Source organism: Malaclemys terrapin, chromosome 10 (assembly GCF_027887155.1).
Source record: "Malaclemys terrapin pileata isolate rMalTer1 chromosome 10, rMalTer1.hap1, whole genome shotgun sequence".
Lineage (NCBI taxonomy): Eukaryota > Metazoa > Chordata > Testudines > Emydidae > Malaclemys > Malaclemys terrapin.
Window position 1 is genome coordinate 20,796,188 of NC_071514.1, and position 20,190 is coordinate 20,816,377.

The following is a 20,190-nucleotide window of genomic DNA, read 5'->3' on the forward strand; positions in this document are numbered from 1 at the left end:
TTCGCAGCTGTGGACTTAACTATCCTGAGTAAGTTTGTATTCTCTGCAAATTTTGCCACTTCACTATTCTCACTCTTTACCCCTTTTTCCAGATCATTTATGAATATGTTGAACAGAACTGGTCCCAGTATGGATCCTTGTGGGACCCCACTATTTACTTCTGTCCATTGTGAAAATTGACTATATATTCCTACCCTTTGTTTCCTAGCTTTTGACCAGTTAGTGATCCATGAGAGGACCTTCCCTTTTATCCCATGACTCCTTACTTTGCTTAAGAGCCTTTGGTGAAGGACCTTATCAAAGGCTTTCTGAAAGTCCAAGTACACTATTTCCACTGGATCACCCTTGTCCACATGCTTGTTGACATCCTCAAAGAATTCTAATAGATTGGTGAGGTGGTATTTCCCTCAACAAAAGCCTCATTGACTCTTCCCCAATATATCGTGCTCATCTGTATCTGATAATTCAGTTCTTTACTATTATAGTTTCAACCACTTTGCCTAGTATTGAGATTTACTCCAGAAAGAAGGGCAGTTTAGCTGCTTACAACAGAATCTGGACAGGGACAGGAGGTATAGTGCTATGGTAACCTCTACCAAAGCCATCCCGAGGGAGTTCTAGAATGTTGGGATTAAAGTACTTTCCCCTTGCTGCCTCAGTCTTGTAGCTCTTAGGAGTTTAATGAATTTGGTGTGTCTTTTATTCCACATCCCTAGCACTGTTACCTGAAAGTATGTTCTCTCCTCTGACCCACTGTAGGCTTCCCAGTGGAATCTTTACTTGAGTGTTTAATAAGCAGCTGCTTTGAATTTCTTTGAATCTTTCAGGAGAGAAGCAATTAATCAAGTAATTCTCCTGGTATTTGTTGCATCAGTTGGGAATGGGATTCACAGAAGCCCATTCCACCCTATATTTTTCACAATAAGGTGGTCCTGTTAGCCTTGCTTTGGTGTTCTTGCAAGATCATTTTCTGTATTCCATCTAGCTTGCCCTAATGGCAATTTGTCCGTACAAAATAATTTTTTTCCTAGAAAGGCTTTGGAAAGAATCTTAAAACCTGTAAAAAGAGCTCAAGGCTAGAGACCATCAAAGTCACTTATTATAGGCTTCCCACCCAGCTTGCATAATAAGGTACCGATCCATCTAATCTACATAGGTGAAACCAGTCCACAGAGAAGAATCATAAGGTAAGAATGTCTTGTAGTTTTAAATGTTAACCAGTGTACTTGCTAATATTGTCTGGCTTTGTTAACTTGATTTTTTTTTTTTTTTTTCCTATCCTTGTTTAGGTGGTGCGATGGTTGGTGGTTTTGCAGGAGGAATGGGAGCTTCTAGCATGGGCCCAGTAGGATCTGGAATGAGTAGGTTGATTGGGTTTCAACAGAATGTAAATGATCAATGTATAGATGTAGCAGAAGATTTTTGAAAATAATTAACTTGTTCTAGTGCAATACTTTCAGTGGCAGGAAAATATTCATGTATTAGTCCCAGGTTGTGATTGTACTTCTAATTGTTTTTGGAGGCGCTGTTTTGCTAGAGATGCTTTCTTTATATATAGGGCCCTACTAAATTCATGGACTGTGAAATCAGGCCTCCCTGCCCAATGAAATCTAGCTATTGGGGGGGGGGGGGGAGCGGCAGTGCTGAGAGCACCCCAACTGGGGGCTCATACTGTTCACTGGGCTCCAGCTGCTAGTCTGCTGGGATGGGGCTTCGTCTTCCCCTGCATGATCACTCAGAGGGGAGATCAAACCCATCTTTGGGGTACCCAGAGGTGGGTCTGATCTCTCTCTTTCCTCCCCCCTCCCCCAGGCCATGCAGTGGAAGAGGAAGTCCTGTCCCTCCACAGCCCGGCTCAGACTAGCAGCTAGGAGCCTCCGACTGGGGCGCTCACAGCAGTACCGGGGAGATCAGACCCACCTCCAGGAATGTTCCCTGGCTGCAGGAAGCATTATGGCAATCCTGCGACCTCCCCTGCCCGCCCCCCTCCTCCCCACCCCCCCACACAACAGCTTTGTCTTACATACACCCTCCGTCCCCTTCCCCGATGCCCTTTTAGGTTGGGGCCCCCACGATTACAACACAGTGAAATTTCAGATGCAAACATCTGAAAGTGTGAAATTGACCAATTTAAAAACCCTCTGGCCGTGAAACTTACCAAAATGGACCATGAATTTAGTAGGACCCTATTTATATATAAACACGGAGTTTCCTCCTCGTTCACTACATCCTTTCTAACTCTTAATCTGATGTTGGAATTTGTCAGACTTCTTAGTTTGCTAAGTATTTTTGACGAAAGGAGCAGCATTCTGGTAAGCTTTTTGCCAGAAGAAAGATAGGGTGAGTTATTTGTAAGAATCCTACAAACAACTCTGATTTTTCAATACTGTAACTTTTGCAGTAAGTAAAGCATGCTAGAAACCATCATGTGTGGTCTAGAATTTCAGACGTAATTCAGTTAACTTTTTTTGTGTAGCGGTCTAATCCTAAACTTGTGTAAAGGCAACATTCATAGTCAGTATGACATAACATGGCATGACACCTTCACACTGGGATAGCTGAAAGACAGTAATGCCTTGCAATTGGCTATTTTGGGTGGCACATTAGGAAATCCACCTCCTTGATACTCAAGACATGTGGATGAAGTTGAAGCTCCTGCCTTACCTGAATTTTAATTGTGGATTCATAAAATTTTCAATCAGATATTTATCTGAGTGCCAGTAGTTTCACACGCATGACACATACTAATGTGCTTTAAAATAGCATTTGGTGTTGGAAAGTCCAGGCTTCTGATATCAAGTAGGGGCTATTAATGCCAATCCAGTTTAATATCCAAAGAACCCTTTCTTTAGAAGATGATGCCATCAGGTAGGTAAAAGTGTATCTGCATTCAGGAAAACTGACATATTTTTATTTTGCCTTCCTGGATTATAATGCTCGAATTATCCATGTTCTAAAACTTCTACAAAATTTTCATTTCATCTTTTTGGTCCACTGTATGACTTAGTGAAATTTGAAAATCATTGAACTTTCAATTCCTGTGAGGTTTGTGATGTTACTCATTGGAATGTTTTTTTATAGATGGAGTAATAGTCCATCAACACTTCTGTATCTGCTACTTGGTACCGATATTTTGATAATTCAGAAATGTTCAAATAAAAACATTTTAGTAACTTGCAAAGAATGTAATAACTGTGATCAGGCTAACATGCTAATATTTGAATCTGCTTGGAGCTTATAGGAAATATGACAAACTTCATTATGCTCTGTACTAGATCAGTTTTCTTACCTAAAATGACTGCATTTTCACTACACAAGAGATCTAATTAGTTAAGTTCACTTACGATACAGCTATAACTTGCATTTAAATTAATATCATGAAGTAAACTTGTTTTTATTTCCTGAACATCTTTTCTTCCTCTCTCTGTGTAGGTGGTGGAATGGGTGGTATGAATAGTATGACTGGAGGAATGGGAATGGGGATGGATCGGATGAGCTCCAGTTTTGATCGAATGGGACCAGCTATGGGAGCTGGCCTGGACAGGAACATTGATATGGATCGAGGATTTGTGGCTGGCCCGATGGGAAGTGGTGTGAGAGAGAGAGGTTCTAAAGGAAACCAGATATTTGTCAGAAATGTAAGCATGTGAATTCAAACAAACAGCTATTTTTTCCACTCTGTGTCTGTATATATTATTAATACCTGTTTTCATTCTAGCTTCCATTTGACTTGACCTGGCAGAAGCTAAAAGAGAAATTCAGTCAGTGTGGTAAGTATATGGAAGGCTGCAAATGTTTATGGCTTATGCAGGACAACAAGTAAGAGCTTAACAAATGTCCAGTCTACAGGGACAGTGGGATGTAGTTATTGCCTAGACAAAATGTTAAATAGCCTGAAGAGTAGTCTGGCCAGCCTTATCCTGCGCACACACCTTAATTTCTGGGAGAATTACTGTACTAAATTTACCCTTGCGACTTTAGATGTGACTTACAGCTGGAGCCAAATTGTTTTTGTTCAGCTAGATGGGCTTGGTCTATGTATTATCTGAGGGCTGTGGCTTATAAAATAATTCTTGCTATATTGTTTGGCTTTGTGTATGGAAGAAATGCAGGATTGCTGTGGATATTTAACATAGTATTGATTTATGCGGGTACTTCGGAATGCCTTTATCGCCCTATTGCTAAAAATGCATGAATCATGGGGCTTAGATGTAAGAACAAACAACTTGTTTCCCCCTTTGAAAACTCACTTTCTGAACTCCGAACCTAATTAGCTTTTTTTACTTTGCGGGGGGGGAGAGAGGAGGAAAAAATAATTCTCAGCATAGCACTGCCATCTGATATGTTGAATAGACAGTCAAACATTTGTGCTGTACAAATTTGATAGCTAATGTACATAGGTTTTGTCCAAGCAAATGATGTTGCAGGTATTCCTGCTTTTGACTTCATGCAAAGATGTTCACTGCTGGGATGTTATGGGTACATCTACAAAGCAAAAAAACCTGCGGCAGTGAATCTCAGAGCCCAGGTCAACTGACTTTGGCTGGCACTACAGGGCTAAAAATAGCAGAGTAGACACTCCTGCTTCGGCTCTGAAACCTGGGGGCGGGTATGGGAACCTCAGGGCCTGGGCTCCAGCTTGAGTGGGAACATCTATATTGCTGTTTTTAGCCCTGTAGTGCAAGCCCGAGTTAGTTGACCCAGATTTTGAGACTTACTGCTACAGAGGGTGTGTGGGGTTTTTCTCCCCCCTCCCCGTGTTGCTGTAACCTCTGAGACTGTGTTTATGCTACTTGGCAGGAGTGCATAAGATAGTAAACTGTTTTCTAGTCTCTTGTGGCTATTTTTGTAACTAAACTTTCTTCCTCTTGGCTATCTTCAGGTTTTACTGTTGTGCCTAGAACCAATAGAGCTCCATTGTACTTGGCATTGTACAAACATAAAACAAAAGATAGTCTCTGCCCCAAACAGTAGTAACCATTTTTTTTGCAATTGCACTAATCTTAATAGCTGCCTTCTTTCCATGTGTAACCTTGGTAATGTTGCATCTTAAAATTAAAAGAATGTTGTGAACATTGGAAGAATGTGGAATTAAAATGTGGAAAAACCTGTACAAGCCATTCTGCAAATATTAGTATAAAGGAGAAGCAGGGAGGGGAACTAAGGAGAAGTATGAAAACAGAATCTCTGTTTAAGGGTTGTCTAAATACAGTTTTTTGTACTGCTTTAGCTATATCCGTTTCTAAACCAATAATTCTGGTACAACCGCCTAGTGTAGATGCAGTTATACAGTTATAAAGGTGCTTTTACCAGAATAGTGTTTATCCATAAATTTACAGAAATAAGCTATACTGAAAAGAATCTTTACCTGTGCCCACAGTATCCCTGTTTCTAAACAATGCAATTTCTGTTTGGATTTAACTAAATGAGCCCTAGAAATGCATCTGCTTTTCTTTGACAATCTTCACAGCAGCTAACGTAGTAATTGTTGAATGATTTTAAGAAAAGAATGATTAGTACAAATCAGAAAAATCTGTACATCATGCAAATATCATTAAGGGACTACAAAGAATATCTGTCTCTAAATGTTTCATCTTTCTGTGAAAAGTCAGTCTTATATTGTGAGTCTCTTAAAAATGAGGCCTACATTTTCGAGAGGCTTGCCTACTTTTGGTGGCTTGGCTGTATTATCATGGTGTAGCTAAAAGGATAGCTTATTATGAAATGTCTTCCTTAAAACACCCAGTTAATGACTAGTTTTCTGTCTTGAGTGCTTTTTTTAAATCTTGCGTCTTCTAAAGAAGTGTATTGAGGATAAAGGAATGTCCATTCATGAAAAGTCATCTAATTCTTATTTCAGTAATCACTCCAGTAACAGAACTTCCACTCCATTTGATCTGTACTATGATTGTTTTATTGTAACATGCACCTAGTGAGTAATCACCATGTGATTGCTAGCATCTTTAAACTGCCTGATAGCTCAAATTGTGGCTGAAAGGGGCTCAAAACTGGTCTTATTCTAATAGGATTCTTCTGTTTGTGCAACTGAGCTCAACTAATTCAAGCAAAAGCATGTTTAATTCTATACTGGTATGAGACAAGAACTGTTGCTATTTGTGTAGACCAAGGAGTTTTCATACTCTTATTCTTGTCTGCTGTATTGATACTTATGTTTCCTTTCAATAAGTAAACGCTACCTGAATGTATTGGAATAGCAACTCTTATGTTTTAACTTATTTTTTTATTAAAATGTAATTGACACCTCAGATTGACCCAAAGATTCAGTCTGCTGTAAGATGGATGCAAACTTTATACTTGGTTAGTCCATTTGATGGTAGTATGTTTTTAGATTGTATTTTAACATCTAAGCTTAGATGCTTCCTAAAAAATTTTTTTTAAATGCCTTTCTACCTCAATCTGTCATTGGATCTCTAACTTGGTAGTGCAATGTAGCCTTTATAGTAACTGCTGTTCAACTTATTTATTCAGGTCATGTAATGTTTGCTGAAATAAAAATGGAGAATGGAAAATCAAAAGGCTGTGGAACAGTCAGGTTTGACTCACCAGAATCTGCTGAAAAAGCCTGTAGAATAATGAACGGCATAAAAATCAATGGCAGAGAAATTGATGTACGCTTGGATCGCAATGCATAATTTAAAACTGTGTTCAGGAACATTCCTATGTCTGTTTAGCTTCTATATCCTAGCAAGTCATTTTTAGTAACATTGTATGCTTACAAAAGCGGTAAAAACAAACTTTTAAATCCCACCAGCCTTTAACAGTATAGTGTTTAATATACTGTGATTCTTGGTAACTAAATCTTACTATGTTTGGTTTTTAAGGACAGTTTGCCCGATTTTCAGAGGTACTAAACACCTGCAGTCCCCTTAAAGACAGCGGAAGCTGTGGATGCTTGGCACCTCTGGAAAATTAGGCCAAGTGTCTCTAGTCATTCAGTTTAAATGAATGGTTATACTGTTTTTAATAAAATAAGCCATTTTCTCTGTTCTCAAGATTGCATAGTGGGATTTGTTTAGTGTTTCAGATTCCTTCAGCTCGTATCAACATTGTAATGTAAAAAATTAGATGTCCCTTCCAGAATTTTGGTTTTATATATGCATTGTAGTCACACTGTAATTCTTGACTCTAAAAAAAAAAAAAGAAAGGGCTTCAATTAGGCTGTGATGTTGTTTTATTTTTAAGATTACTTTTATGCCATGATTTAGAGCTTCTGTAAATAAGTTTTAGAGCCCAAAGGAAGTTTTGGATTTTTTTTTATTTGACTAAATGAAGAAATTGATCCTCTCTCATTGTTTTGTGTCTTCCTCAGTACAGTCACTGGCTAAAACTAGCCACCACAGACCTTTACAGGATTGTTCCCTATGATCCCAAGTTCATATAAAATTGACAATATAGTAAATGCGAAGTACATTACTAGACAGATTGCTCCCAGTTTTTTATCTAACTTCCAACCATTCAGGTGAACTGCCAGAAAAATAAAAATAATGGAACAAATAAGAGAAATAGCTGTGTAAGTCAAACCACTGCTATTCACTTCCACAGGTGCTGATGTATCTATGAAGGCAGTTTTTATAAACCAAGGTAATCCCAAACACAGCATATCGAATACATTGGATCCTACAATGTTAGACATAGCCATATCTCCTTTTCCTGAAAAACAAAAAACACTGAGTGTTCATTTAATTTTATTGCACTGTAGAAAGAATTTTCTAAGCATCTCCCTAAACTACGAGCATCTATATCGAGATCACTTGATAAAGTAAGCTATATGCCACTGGCTAAAATCAATCCTGTTGGAACACAATTAAACTTGCAGTTTTATAGTAGTCATAATTCTTGTTCAACAGCAATCAGACTTTTCCTAAAATGTTTGATATATTTTTTTTTTAACTTTAAATTTTAGAAGGCTAAGCTACAATTGACTTTAGATGAACTTCAGTATTTAATACTAATGAATTTTGTTTTAGACACTCAAAACAGTAGCAGCTTTATGACTTGCGCTGTAAACCTTTCAGATAAAGTGAAATATCTGTGAGACCTCTCTGCCCTAGCTCCTAAAACAAGTTCTTAATGGAGTGAGCATGAATGCTGAAATTCTTACCTTTCCTAGCCACCAGTACGCTTGCAACTGTGTCTGGTATGCTTGTCCCTGCTGCTAGTAATGTAAGACCCATTACTGTCTCTGGAATTGCCAGCGTATCACCTGTAGTGAATAAACAAGGATACTGAGTAACAACACACTTCATAGGTGAAGTCTGGTCCGAGGAAACTGCTACATATGTTTTTACCAGAGAAAGAAAGGATTGGTATTTGTATGCTAATTCCAAAAGGAATCCATACGAGCCAGTAAGAATTCAAGATAGCTTAACTTTATTTACTGAAATCTTACAGGCTTGACACTGATTTCATTTAAACTTTTTTACTAGCCAGTGGTTATTTACTAATGGAACAAGCACCTTCAGTAACATGATGTGGAATTTGTTTTCCGTTTGAAAATAAATATGCCCACTCAGCTAGAGATAGGAGGCTATTACTGACTTCCTGCAGATACAGTAAAAGTTAGAGGTTTCTGACAATTGTGACACTTTTTTGAACTGCTGAAAATAGACTAATCCCTTCTGTTCTTTGCGCATTTTATCACATGAGTTCTGGAAGTCACATGAAGCAGTAACTCCTTTAATCATTCACTCTTGAAAAAAGCACATGAACTCCCTGGGGAGACATATGAAAAGACTTTAAATAGTCCTTACTACTGTACTGTCCAAATTCATTGCTGTGAAACTTCACTTCTGTCAAAAAATGCAACTTTCCAAGTCTTAGTAATCATACATAGCAAAATGCTAAGTAAAATATAATTGCAACACTTCTACTTATTTAGAAGCCTACGTTTCCCACAGGTACATACTAGTTTTCTCACATTAACTTCAGTAGCAGTACGCTACTTTCTTCCCTGCTAGCAGCCATTAATACTTTGAAAATGGATTAACTCCTACTCTTCATCTTTGTGCTTCAGTTGCTTAACTAAAATTTAAAGATAAATTCAAATCCAAGTTAAGCAATTCTATCTTTTGGGGCTAACCTTGAGCAGCCTTTAGTTTTGATTTTACTGTCAAGCAGATGTCGTCATTTGTTTCTCCTAATGCAGTATTCATAAAACTTGGGCAGAAAGTTTGAAGGATTTGATCTCTGTTTAAACTCTTAACTTGTTTTTTAATGGATAATTTAATTCACTTTACTGAAAAGTGTATTGTCTACCTCTAAATTTTTTTGTTGTGGGTCTTCCATCCATAATAGTAAGGGTTTTGACCAACAGTAATAAGCAGTTTTGTTAGACTGAATTATTCAGTGGATTGTCTGTAAACTTAGGTGCACTGTAGTTGCATTCCAAATACCAGCTTAGGTCAGTTAGAGGCAAAACTTAAAAATAGGGAATCTAAAACTGCTGCTTCTCTGTTGGAAGGGATTGAAAGTGATTCTGATCTGGAATTTGTAATGGTCCAAACCCTCCCTCCCAAGATTAAGGCATAAGTGTAGGAAGAAAGTCAGCTTGTAAACCAAGAAGGCTAAAAAGTAATAGGCAAGAAAGGGGGAGCTGAAGCATGAATCTCTTAGCCTATGGGACAAAGTGCTAGCTTCTAGCCCTAGAAGGTAAGATGGAACCTAAACGGAAGTGAGTCTGAGCTCTTTCCTCACTACATAGTTTTATCAGCTTCATAGTTCAAGTGCAGATCTAGCCTGGTAAATGACTATGTAAAGATGAGACTAATATGTACTAATAGGGAATTTGAACATAAGACCGGCCATACTGGGTCAGACCAAAGGTCCATCTAGCCCAGCATCCTGTCTTCCGATAGTGGCTGATACCAGGTGCCCCAAAGGGAATGAACAGAATAGGTAATCATCAAGTGATCCATCTTGTCGCCCATTCTCAGCTTCTGGCAAACGGGCTAGGGACACCATCCCTACCCATCCTGGCTAATAGCCATTGATAGACCTATCCTCTATGAATTCATCAATTTTTGTTGTTAGATTCTATTCGTATGCACCAGAATTAAGTTCCAGTATGTTAAATCTGTACAAACCCTGTGAAGTTCAGGAGCTGGATAGGTGTTAGCACGCATTACCTTTTACAAAAACTGATTTGTGAAAAGAAAAGAACCCAGGTTGAATATGCAGGGCTATCAAAAGCTTTATATTGTAGACAGAACAAACATAGTTTGAAGTCAGTGAGAGACAGACTCCCTCCCAATACCACTTTTAATCACTTTTCAAAGTAGACCAGCACTTGACCCTGTTTGAAACTTTGGCGTACCCACTTTTCACATTGTCATGGCTCTAACTAGCAGATCAGCAATCCCTCTCACCTGCAATATGGGAAAGCTTGTCAAAGATTCCTAGCTCACTACACTAACTTACCTGCTTTTACCTATGAGTGAATGAAGTAGGGGCTGAATTACCTCTATCAGTACACTAGACCACTTAACAGCTAGTTGTTTAATTTTGGTTGTCTCAAACTACACAAACCTCTGTTGGCAGGATTGTTTTTCCTTATTTAAGATATTCGATTAGAACTAATTCAAAACCAATCTGGATGTGAATTAGTAGACTACATAGGCAGACTTAAAGTGAGCTACAAAGGAGAAATGCAAGGGTTGTACCTCCTTCCCCCCCTTGCTTTTGAGATGTAAACCTTGAAAGGCTTGTCAGTTTTCAGCTTGTTCTTAAAATTTGAAATTTCACGTCTACCCTGAAAGCTATGACTGGAGAACTAGTCAAGTTATGCCATGTGACTGAAAGTTGAGCAATTGAAAGGGGGAAAACAGTTTAATCAGCATTCAGAAACATTTTTTTGCTTTTACACCTATTTAACTCCAATTGCTAAAACGCTAAAAAAAGGAGACAGAATGACTTAGAGACTTAATACTTCTGTCCTTTCACTTCAGATGTGAGTTCATGAGGCTGCCAGAAAGTACTCTAGTTTTCCCTGAGTTTGCTAGCCATACATGATTTTAAAGGTTTACATCTCTCTCACACACACACAATTCAAGCCTCCCCATCAGAGCAGCAAAATAGGCAAACCGCAAACTTGTTAAAACCCTTTACTTGTCACTGAAGGTACTAAAATAAATTCATTTCTTTAAATGACCATTATTGATATTTGCCTCCTAATTGATGCTTGCAAGGAAATGATGTTTAAAGTTAAGTGATAACTGCTCTTGTATGAGAGGAACTGAACCTTTATCTCCAGTCTTGGCAGATAAATTTGGTAATTTTGATACCTGCTTGGTAAATCAGCTTAAAATAATGCTATACATGTAATGCTGTTTAAGATCTTAATGTTAGGAAGAACAAATCCATAATTTTCTGAACAACTTGAGCAATGACAAATATTTTTTCTCAAATGCATTCATTGTTACATAGCCACATGAGCAGATGCCCATCCCCTAGACTGGGAAGGCTGATGGTGCAGCACAATGGTACAGCCAAGGTCAATTTTCCAGAAAATATTCTTCTAGGGAAATATCAGATGGAGAAAGGAAGTTTAACTAGGAAAACTTCTCAATACAGTCTTTAGGTAGCTCTGAACTAGCCCTTTTCAAAGCAGTAATGGCTGAATTATCTTGTCAACCACTTCTATGGGGCAGTGGGTGGGAGAGGAACTTGAACTATGAACATGCAATCTGAGGCTAACCTTTTTCAGAAGAGTATCCTCCCCAGTTGTGGAAAAGGAAACTAGATGGGAAAAATCATTCATTCCTCAGTGATTGAGTCAGTTGACATGATATAGCAGCAAGTAAAGTACATACCCACTATTGTTACCATCCATACAAGGACATATGTAAATGCAGAAATCCACACAGCTGACATGAAAAATGTCACCATGAACCAGTTTTTCCAAAACTGTCTTCTGCAGTCTGGTGTGGTCAAATAGAGTAGTGTAATAATAGGAAGAGAGAGCACCCAGAAAATTCTTTTTAAATCTGCTTCAGGGATGGTGAAGACACTTGGAGGATCTGTTGGAGATTAAAAGGTAAACCATTTTAAACTATCCCTGTAATGAGGCTATGTTTTGTGTATAATCTGATAACTTGACTCGTAAGAATGATGGGCAAAAGCATACAAAAATACAGTCTCAAACAAGTTTTCCCTTTCTTTCGTCACTAGGAAAAGCCCCCTGAGCTATTTTGCTTACTAGAGTAACCTGAGCTTCTTTGTAATCGGTTTGTTTGGTGCTTCCTTAGTGAGTAACTAGGTCCATAAGTGAAGTTTTTCCATAAGTACCTGATGATTAGTCACATCAGGGGGTCACTTTCTTTTTTTAAATTCCTGCCTCAGAAGCATTAGTCAAATCCATACTATAGCACATTTTTGGGGTTATAAAACTGCCCGTTTCACAGAACACCAGTATCACACAGTTAGTGCAGGTAGCAGTTATATCAAATGAAAGACTTATCAGCTGAGCCATTGAGAAGTTTCAAATATGCACTTCAAAGAATCTCAAGGAAAGTTACTCTACTCATCATTCATAGTTCTTCTGTGGCTCAAATGAATGACTGCTTTGGCATTCTTCCAGTGGATAACTATATAACCAGCTCTGTGTTTTGATTTTGCTAAAGATCAGATTCCAAGAAGGAATAGTAGTGTATTAAACTCAACTAGAGTTCTTTCCTGGTCTAAACCATTTGAAATTAATCTTGCAATTTACTCAACCCCCGTTCCCATAATTAAAGACACACGTAGACTGGTAGAGGCTGTATTAATACCTTCAGAAATTTCATCAAGCCCATGTAAACTTATAGAAAGTTGTGAGTAGTCTGATTCATCATGAAAAATTCCACTATCGATTCTTGATTGTCGACAAATTAGTGGTTCACATTCTTCCTTCCAGCCAATTAATGGCTGCTGTTCAGTGTTTTCTTCCATAGCTTTTGCAAAACAAGTACAGCAGGGACTAAACTTCTTCATAATATATTGATTGATTTTAATATCAAAACACAGCACCAGAATATATAACCCATAAATCAGCAGCAGGGAAGCACCTTCATACCTAGAATAAAAATTGGATTTTACATAAAAATCCAACTCATTTTTATCTTCAGTTATTTTTAAAGAAATTGATTTTAAAAAAGCTGTTTTAGCTGAGTAATACTTAAGTGACTGCCCACTCAGGCGATAATTAATTGGCTTTGGTAGCAGAAGGAAAATAAGTGGAAACAAACGTATTTCCCCAATGCAGATTATCAAAGATTTCTAATTTACAAGGGAACATGTTATGTATAGATACCATAATGGAGACTAATGTTTCTTCTTATTTTACAACAATTTGATTAATATACTATAGCCCCAGTCCCACAAACACTTATCTATGAAAGTATTCTATCGTCTTATAGAACTACTCATGAGTAAATATTTGCAAGACTGAATCCTATTATGTTAATCAACAGAAGGCATGGTCTGAGCTCTAGGAACTTGAGTTCTATTCCTGGGTTTAGCTAATCTGCTAAAGGCTACACAGAGGAACTTATTTGTAAAGAGAAACTAGTCCAAATATCTTCTGGTGCAAATGGGTGCAACTCCATTGACTTTAGTGTTGTCCCTTTATATTAGAACTGAGCCCACTATTTGTAATCTCAGCTCACAAGGATGTTGAGGATTTTAATGGTCTTTGAAGATTAAAAAATGCCAAATGAGTGCAATGTATTTAATAATGAACATGGGATAATGACAGTTGGTAGGTGCTTCCATTACCCAGTGAAAGAAAAACCTAAAAATTCAGATCTCATGCATATTGCAGGCTAATTTCTGTGGGAAAGAAGAAAAGCGGAGGCTGAATGGTTCAGGAAATTGGAAATTAAAGACTAAAGCCTCTCCTCATAGGTTCAAATCCAATTGAGGTCAATATTGACTGAAAATAGTTACTCCACCCATTTGATAGTGGACAACTGTCTCAAGTCAGGTGCACAAAAGAGGTTAACAAAGGAACAGACTGAAGACTAATGGTTGTGCAAGGGAGGGGACACCAGAACAGGTTTGAAGTGCAGTGCAAGGAAGCCTTTGCTGGTTGAGATTTATAAGCAGGAATCCACAGTATGGTTAGCCTTCATGAACACTGAATTCAATATACAATTCTTAAAGCCAACAAGATATTCATATTTGTGAATGTACAATACAATTAACTTCAGATTGGGATACTTGAGGTTAATGCTTGATAAAAAAGTGACACAATAAATTTATTTTTACACACACTAATTTCCAGTCAACATGAACTTAACACAAATTGTGCACTTACCAGTAAATTCTGCTGTCAAATATCATTGCAAGGACTGCTGCTGCACTAATTGCATATGCCAAACAGTCTCTAAACAGTGGCCAACAAGACAGCCTCGAAACCTGCAGGACACAAATTACTTTTTCAAATCTGTTATAGTTCTTTCACCAAGTACTGAACATGCCGCCTTAATGTTTCTGTATTGATATGTGACTAACTTGGTTCTTAGAAAATGATTTAAATGTAGTAACTCAAAAGTAATTAGTGTTGTGTTTTTTTTAATCTTATTGGGTAGTTATCTTCTGATAACTTATGATAAACATGCTGTTTTGCTACTGAGTAATAAATTGAACTATTATCATACAAAACTTGCTTTGTGGCTTTTGTCAGTAAACCATAGGAAGTTACAATTATTTGGCTCTAAAGAGAGCAGAATTAGATCCGTGTTTTACGTACCATGCTAGATAACAACCCACAAGCTGCACAGATACCAAGAAGGTTATAGATTGCAGATCCAAGGATGGTGCTAACTCCAATGTCTCCCTTTGTCACGAATACCCCTGTAAGCAAAATAGTGTTTAACATAGTTAATTTCTGCTGTTCAGTTTTTTTAGGAGAAGGGGTGATTATATATTCTGAATTGTTAAACAATTGTTCGTTTTACCTAGAAAAGCAGTGACCAATTCAGGAGCAGAGCTACCAGCTGCCATAAAAGTTGCTCCAGCAACATCCTGAGAGAGGCCAAGGGCTGAAGATGGAATAAAATAATTACTATTAAACAAAAGTTACACCTCTAGTCTACACACACTACTTACAACTAATGTGTAAAAAGTACGGTAGCTCCTTACATTATTGGGAACCACAAAATCAACATTCTTAGCAGAAGAAAATTAATTTATGTGTTACAGAATAAGCTATAACACAGATGCTTGGAGACCTTTGTTTGAATGTCAGTAAGACAACTGATCAAGAACTTCATTTATAAACTTTTCTAAAGATGGGTGCATAGGTTTAAGTGTTGAAATAGTTTTTGCTCTAATAAGTGCACAAGATTTATAAACTTGTAGGATTGGGACCTTTATTTGTAGATGAAAAATTTAAAGTTGTCAGATTAAATCCAAGTTCATTGATGTTCTAGATGTTACTTGTTTGTATCTACTTTTGTGAGAAAAATACACTCCAGTCAAGCATCAGCAACTCAGTGAAGCATAAAACAACTGACCATTAGTTCCTGCTTCACTTACTTGCTGAATCCATTTGTAAAATGGGTATAGTACTACTTGTTTCATGGATATATTGTGTAAGGCTTAGGCCATGTCTACACTATTAAGCTTACAGTGGCACAGCTGTTCCGCCAACATAGCGTTGTGCACACTATCACTTATGCGAGTGAAACTTGTGTCCTCTGGGGGTGGTTTTTTTTACATCCCTGAATGACATAAGTTTTGCTCACATAAGTGGTAGTGTAGACGTGGCCTTAATTAAGCAGCTTAAGATCCCTTGAAGCATAACAAAACACGAAGTTAACAGCCCACTCAGGACTGGGCATTTTACCCAGCAATTGTCTGTCTTAAAGATGAGGGTTTTTTGGTTTTAAACCACATTGTATTGGGATGAAGGAAACTTTAGGGCTAAGTTTTTACACTAGCTTTTATGGAAAAACTCCCATTGTTTCCACTAGCACATATGTTTGGTAGAAGAGGGCACCACTGTTCTTACCATTGTGTCCTTATGCTCTGGGAAATTGTCAGGTTATTTATTAGGTAAATTCTTGATGATTCTAACACCTTTGTTCCCCCCCACTGCTTAAGCTGATTTTAAGTAAGATATTGCTAATACACCCAGCATCTTAGAATATAGGCACTTAGCTAGGAGATATCTACTGTAGATGGAGAGAAAGCCACTGTGTGCATGTTGCACTTCTGTCCTGCTGCATGTGGGATGATAAAGCCAGCAGAGAGTGTTGATCATCTAGCCTGACCTACCTAACAACAGCCTTAGGACTTCCCTGAATTAATTCCTGTTTGAACTAGAGCAAACCTTTTTGAAATACTTTTTGAAATAAACCAAATACTCACCAGCAACCACACATCACTGAACAAAACCACTAACCCAGGAACCTATCCTTGTAACAAACCCCGATGCCAACTCTGTCCACATATCTATTCAAGTGACATCATCATAGGACCTAATCACATCAGCCATACCATCAGGGGCTCGTTCACCTGCACATCTACCAATGTGATATATGCCATCATGTGCCAGCAATGCCCCTCTGCCATGTACATTGGCCAAACCGGACAGTCTCTACGCAAAAGAATTAATGGACACAAATCTGACATCAGGAATCAAAATACTCAAAAACCAGTGGGAGAACACTTTAACCTGTCTGGTCATTCAGTGACAGACCTGCGGGTGGCTATATTACAACAGAAAAACTTCAAAAACAGACTCCAACCAGAGACTGCTGAGCTAGAATTGATATGCAAACTAGACACAATCAACTCCGGTTTGAATAAGGACTGGGAATGGCTGAGCCATTACAAACATTGAATCTATCTCCCCTTGTAAGTATTCTCACACTTCTTATCAAACTGTCTGTACTGGGCTAGCTTGATTATCACTTCAAAAGTTTTTTTTCTCTTAATTAATTGGCCTCTCAGAGTTGGTAAGACAATTCCCACCTGTTTATGCTCTCTGTATGTGTGTAGATATATCTCCTCAATATATGTTCCATTCTATATGCATCCGAAGAAGTGGGCTGTAGTCCACGAAAGCTTATGCTCTAATAAATTTGTTAGTCTCTAAGGTGCCACAAGTACTCCTGTTCTTCTTTTTGCGGATACAGACTAACACGGCTGCTACTCTGAAACCTGCCTTTTTGAAAAAAATCCAATCTAGACTTAAAAACTTCTAGTGATGGAGATTCCCCTACAGGCCTTGGTAAATTGTTCTAATGGTTAATTACCCTATTACAATGTGTGTCTTTATTTAGAGTCTGAATTTGTCTAGTTTCAGCTTCCAGCCATTAGATATTGTTACACTTTGCTTGTTACATTGAAGAGCACTGTATTATAAGTTATTGTTCCCTATGTAGATACTTGGATTGTTAGTAAATCACCCTGTAACCATCTAGTTGATAAAACTAAATACATTGTCAAGTATCAGGGGGTAGCTGTGTTAGTCTGTATCTACAAAAACAATAAGGAGTCTGGTGGCACCTTAAAGACTAACAGATTTATTTGGGCATAAGCTTTCGTGAGTAAAAACCTCACTTCTTCGGATGCATAGAGTGAAAGTTACAGATGCAGGCATTATATACTGACACATGGAGAGCAGGGAGTTACTTCACAAGTGGAGAACCAGTGTTGACAGGGCCAATTCAATCAGGGTGGATGTAGTCCACTCCCAATAATAGATGAGGTGTCAATTCCAGGAGAGGAAAAGCTGCTTCTGTAGTGAGCCAGCCACTCCCAGTCCCTATTCAAGCTCAGATTAATGGTGTTGAATTTGCAAATGAATTTTAGTTCTGCTGTTTCTCTTTGAAGTCTGTTTCTGAAGTTTTTTTGTTCAATGATAGTGACTTTTAAATCTGTAATAGAATGACCAGGGAGATTGAAGTGTTCACTTACTGGCTTATGTCTGTTACCATTCCTGATGTCCGATTTGTGTCCATTTATTCTTTTGCGGAGGGACTGTCCCGTTTGGCCAATGTACATGGCAGAGGGGCATTGCTGGCACATGATGGCATATATGACATTAGTGGATGTGCAGGTGAATGAGCCCCTGATGGTGTGGCTGATGTGGTTGGGTCCTCTGATGCTGTTGCCAGAGTAGATATGGGGACAGAGTAGGCAACGAGGTTTGCTACAGGGATAGGTTCCTGGGTTGGTGTTTCTGTGGTGTGGTGTGTAGTTGCTGGTGAGTATTTGCTTCAGGTTGGGGGGTTGTCTGTAAGCGAGGACTGGCCTGCCTCCCAAGGTCTGTGAGAGTGAGGGATCATTTTCCAGGATAGGTATCTGTAACTTTCACTCTATGCATCCGAAGAAGTGAGGTTTTTACTCACGAAAGCTTATGCCCAAATAAATCTGTTAGTCTTTAAGGTGCCACCAGACTCCTTGTTGTTTTTGAAGGTGCCACCAGACTCCTTATTGTTTTAACTTTCACTAAAAGTAATGTTTTCTAATCCTTTAGTCATTCTGTGGCTGTTTGCTGAACACTCCAATTTATCAACATGATGCATACAAGAGGAATCCCATTGGTACTAGTGTGTGTTTTTGTGAATCTTTTCTGCAGGAACCAGTGTCCTGGGAAAAGCAATCTGCCTTAGTCTAGGACATCTGGTACTTTCATTTTTTAAATCACTTTAAAGTTAATCACTTTATTTACAATATTTTTCTTTTTAGTGTTAAGCCTGGATGTCAGTATTAAATCTCCTGCACTCCTGTAGTTTACCAGCCTTAAGCCCACTCTGTCTGTACACTGTTTCCCAACTCAGCTAAATATTGAATGTTGAACTTTCTGCCCTCATTTCTAAGTTGCACTTATATTGTCAAACTCTGCAAAGAGAATAATCTTGCTAATAGCGGTTCAATTTTACAGAAATTATTACTAGGACTTAAAAAAATAACTTACATTCACTAATACTCTCTAGAGAAGGAAGGAAGTAATCATCACACACAATGGATACAGCCATAAACATGTAAAGGATAATTATGAAATAGATAATGATCCCCCCATCTTCTCTCTCCTGTTGTGTAAAAAATGCGTCAGGAAATTCCGATGAGGGAGGGGGGATGCATTGTGTTTTATTTTCTGAAAAGAGAATACAAAGGTCTTATGCATATTATCAAACATTGTCTTCTCCCCCAGCTACAAAACTTTTGAAGATGTTTTCAATGGAATTCTGGGTAGGTGGAACATATGAACCTATTTTAAATGATTAGTTCTTAATTGTTGGAAGACCCAGACAGAGAACTGTTGCAATACACATAAGGGGATAGGGATATTGCCAATGTTTCATTCCTGCACAAAGGATGACCAGCTGTCCTGATTTTATAGGGACTCCCAATTTTGGGGTCTTTTTCTTATATAGGCTCCTATTACCCCCTCACCCCTGTCCCGATTTTTCACATTTGCTATCTGGTCACCCTACCTGCACACAACACTGTGAAACGTACACCAAGGAAAGCCAGCAACCCAAACTTGTTTCCAACCCTTTGCCTAATGAGCCTTTGACACCCCCCCCTTTATAGAGCAACCAATGTTAAGGTGGGTGCCATGTATGGCCGCAGAAGGTTTGCTTAAACTTAGACATTTTCCAATCAGCTACAGGTCATGCTCGAGTTATCCCGGCAAAAGAAATAAACGGCTCTCTTCCAACCGCCGGGGCGGAAAACAGCCAGCGAAGGAAAGGGAGAAAACTCAGGACCATACTGAAATAGTTGAACACATTTGCCTTTCTTAGCAACTACGCTAGTGTGACAAGAAAGGTCCCAGCTCTTTCCAACGCTTCCCCCTGGGCACTGTGTGCATCTCGGCTTGATTAGCTGAAAAGCCCCAGTAAACCGAGCGGCCCATGCGATGGCTAGTCCTGTAGCTACTGCGCTTTTCCCACCCACGCTCCATCCCCGAGCCCCTTTCCGGCGGGGTCCCCTGGCGCACGGGGCGGGGGTTTGGAGCGGAGCCGCTCCCGAGGTGTGAACGCAGCCGGCTGACACTCCGCGCCCCCGGCCTACCTGTGTCCCTGGGGAGCCGCTGGGCGGCAGCGCCCCTGCGAGGCAGGTGAAAGGCGGCCAAAGCCCCCAGGAGCAGCAGGACGGAGGCTGCCCGGCCGCCTCTTGCACGGTTCCTCCAGCCTCCCTGCATCGCGCCGGCCTCAGCCTCGCACTGAGCGGCGG

General features: G+C 39.0%; 2 protein-coding genes across 5 annotated transcripts in view; one reads left to right on the forward strand and one right to left on the reverse strand.

The window, feature by feature from the left end:
• Window positions 1–7,305, forward strand: part of MYEF2 (myelin expression factor 2) — a 25,052-nt gene extending 17,747 nt beyond the window's left edge. For both annotated transcript variants that reach the window (XM_054041187.1, XM_054041188.1), the window contains exons 15-18: window positions 1,290–1,361; window positions 3,433–3,638; window positions 3,719–3,770; window positions 6,490–7,305. In XM_054041187.1, the coding sequence (XP_053897162.1) occupies window positions 1,290–1,361; window positions 3,433–3,638; window positions 3,719–3,770; window positions 6,490–6,653 (494 nt within the window). In that variant the 3' untranslated portion in view covers window positions 6,654–7,305. The remainder of the gene's footprint in view (window positions 1–1,289; window positions 1,362–3,432; window positions 3,639–3,718; window positions 3,771–6,489) is intronic.
• SLC24A5 (solute carrier family 24 member 5) overlaps window positions 1–20,159 on the reverse strand; it is a 24,479-nt gene extending 4,320 nt beyond the window's left edge. Inside the window, exons 1-9 of one of the 3 annotated variants that reach the window (XM_054041184.1) lie at window positions 20,029–20,159; window positions 18,926–19,105; window positions 14,955–15,038; window positions 14,747–14,850; window positions 14,312–14,412; window positions 12,786–13,069; window positions 11,829–12,035; window positions 8,123–8,224; window positions 7,349–7,671 (exon numbers count right to left, since the gene is read on the reverse strand). In XM_054041184.1, the coding sequence (XP_053897159.1) occupies window positions 7,349–7,671; window positions 8,123–8,224; window positions 11,829–12,035; window positions 12,786–13,069; window positions 14,312–14,412; window positions 14,747–14,850; window positions 14,955–15,038; window positions 18,926–19,105; window positions 20,029–20,158 (1,515 nt within the window). In that variant the 5' untranslated portion in view covers window position 20,159. Of the gene's footprint in view, window positions 1–7,348; window positions 7,672–8,122; window positions 8,225–11,828; window positions 12,036–12,785; window positions 13,070–14,311; window positions 14,413–14,746; window positions 14,851–14,954; window positions 15,039–18,925; window positions 19,106–20,028 lie in introns of those variants that run through there. The other 2 variants (XM_054041185.1, XM_054041186.1) reach the window with 2 other exon arrangements.
• Window positions 20,160–20,190: the final 31 nt, after the last annotated feature.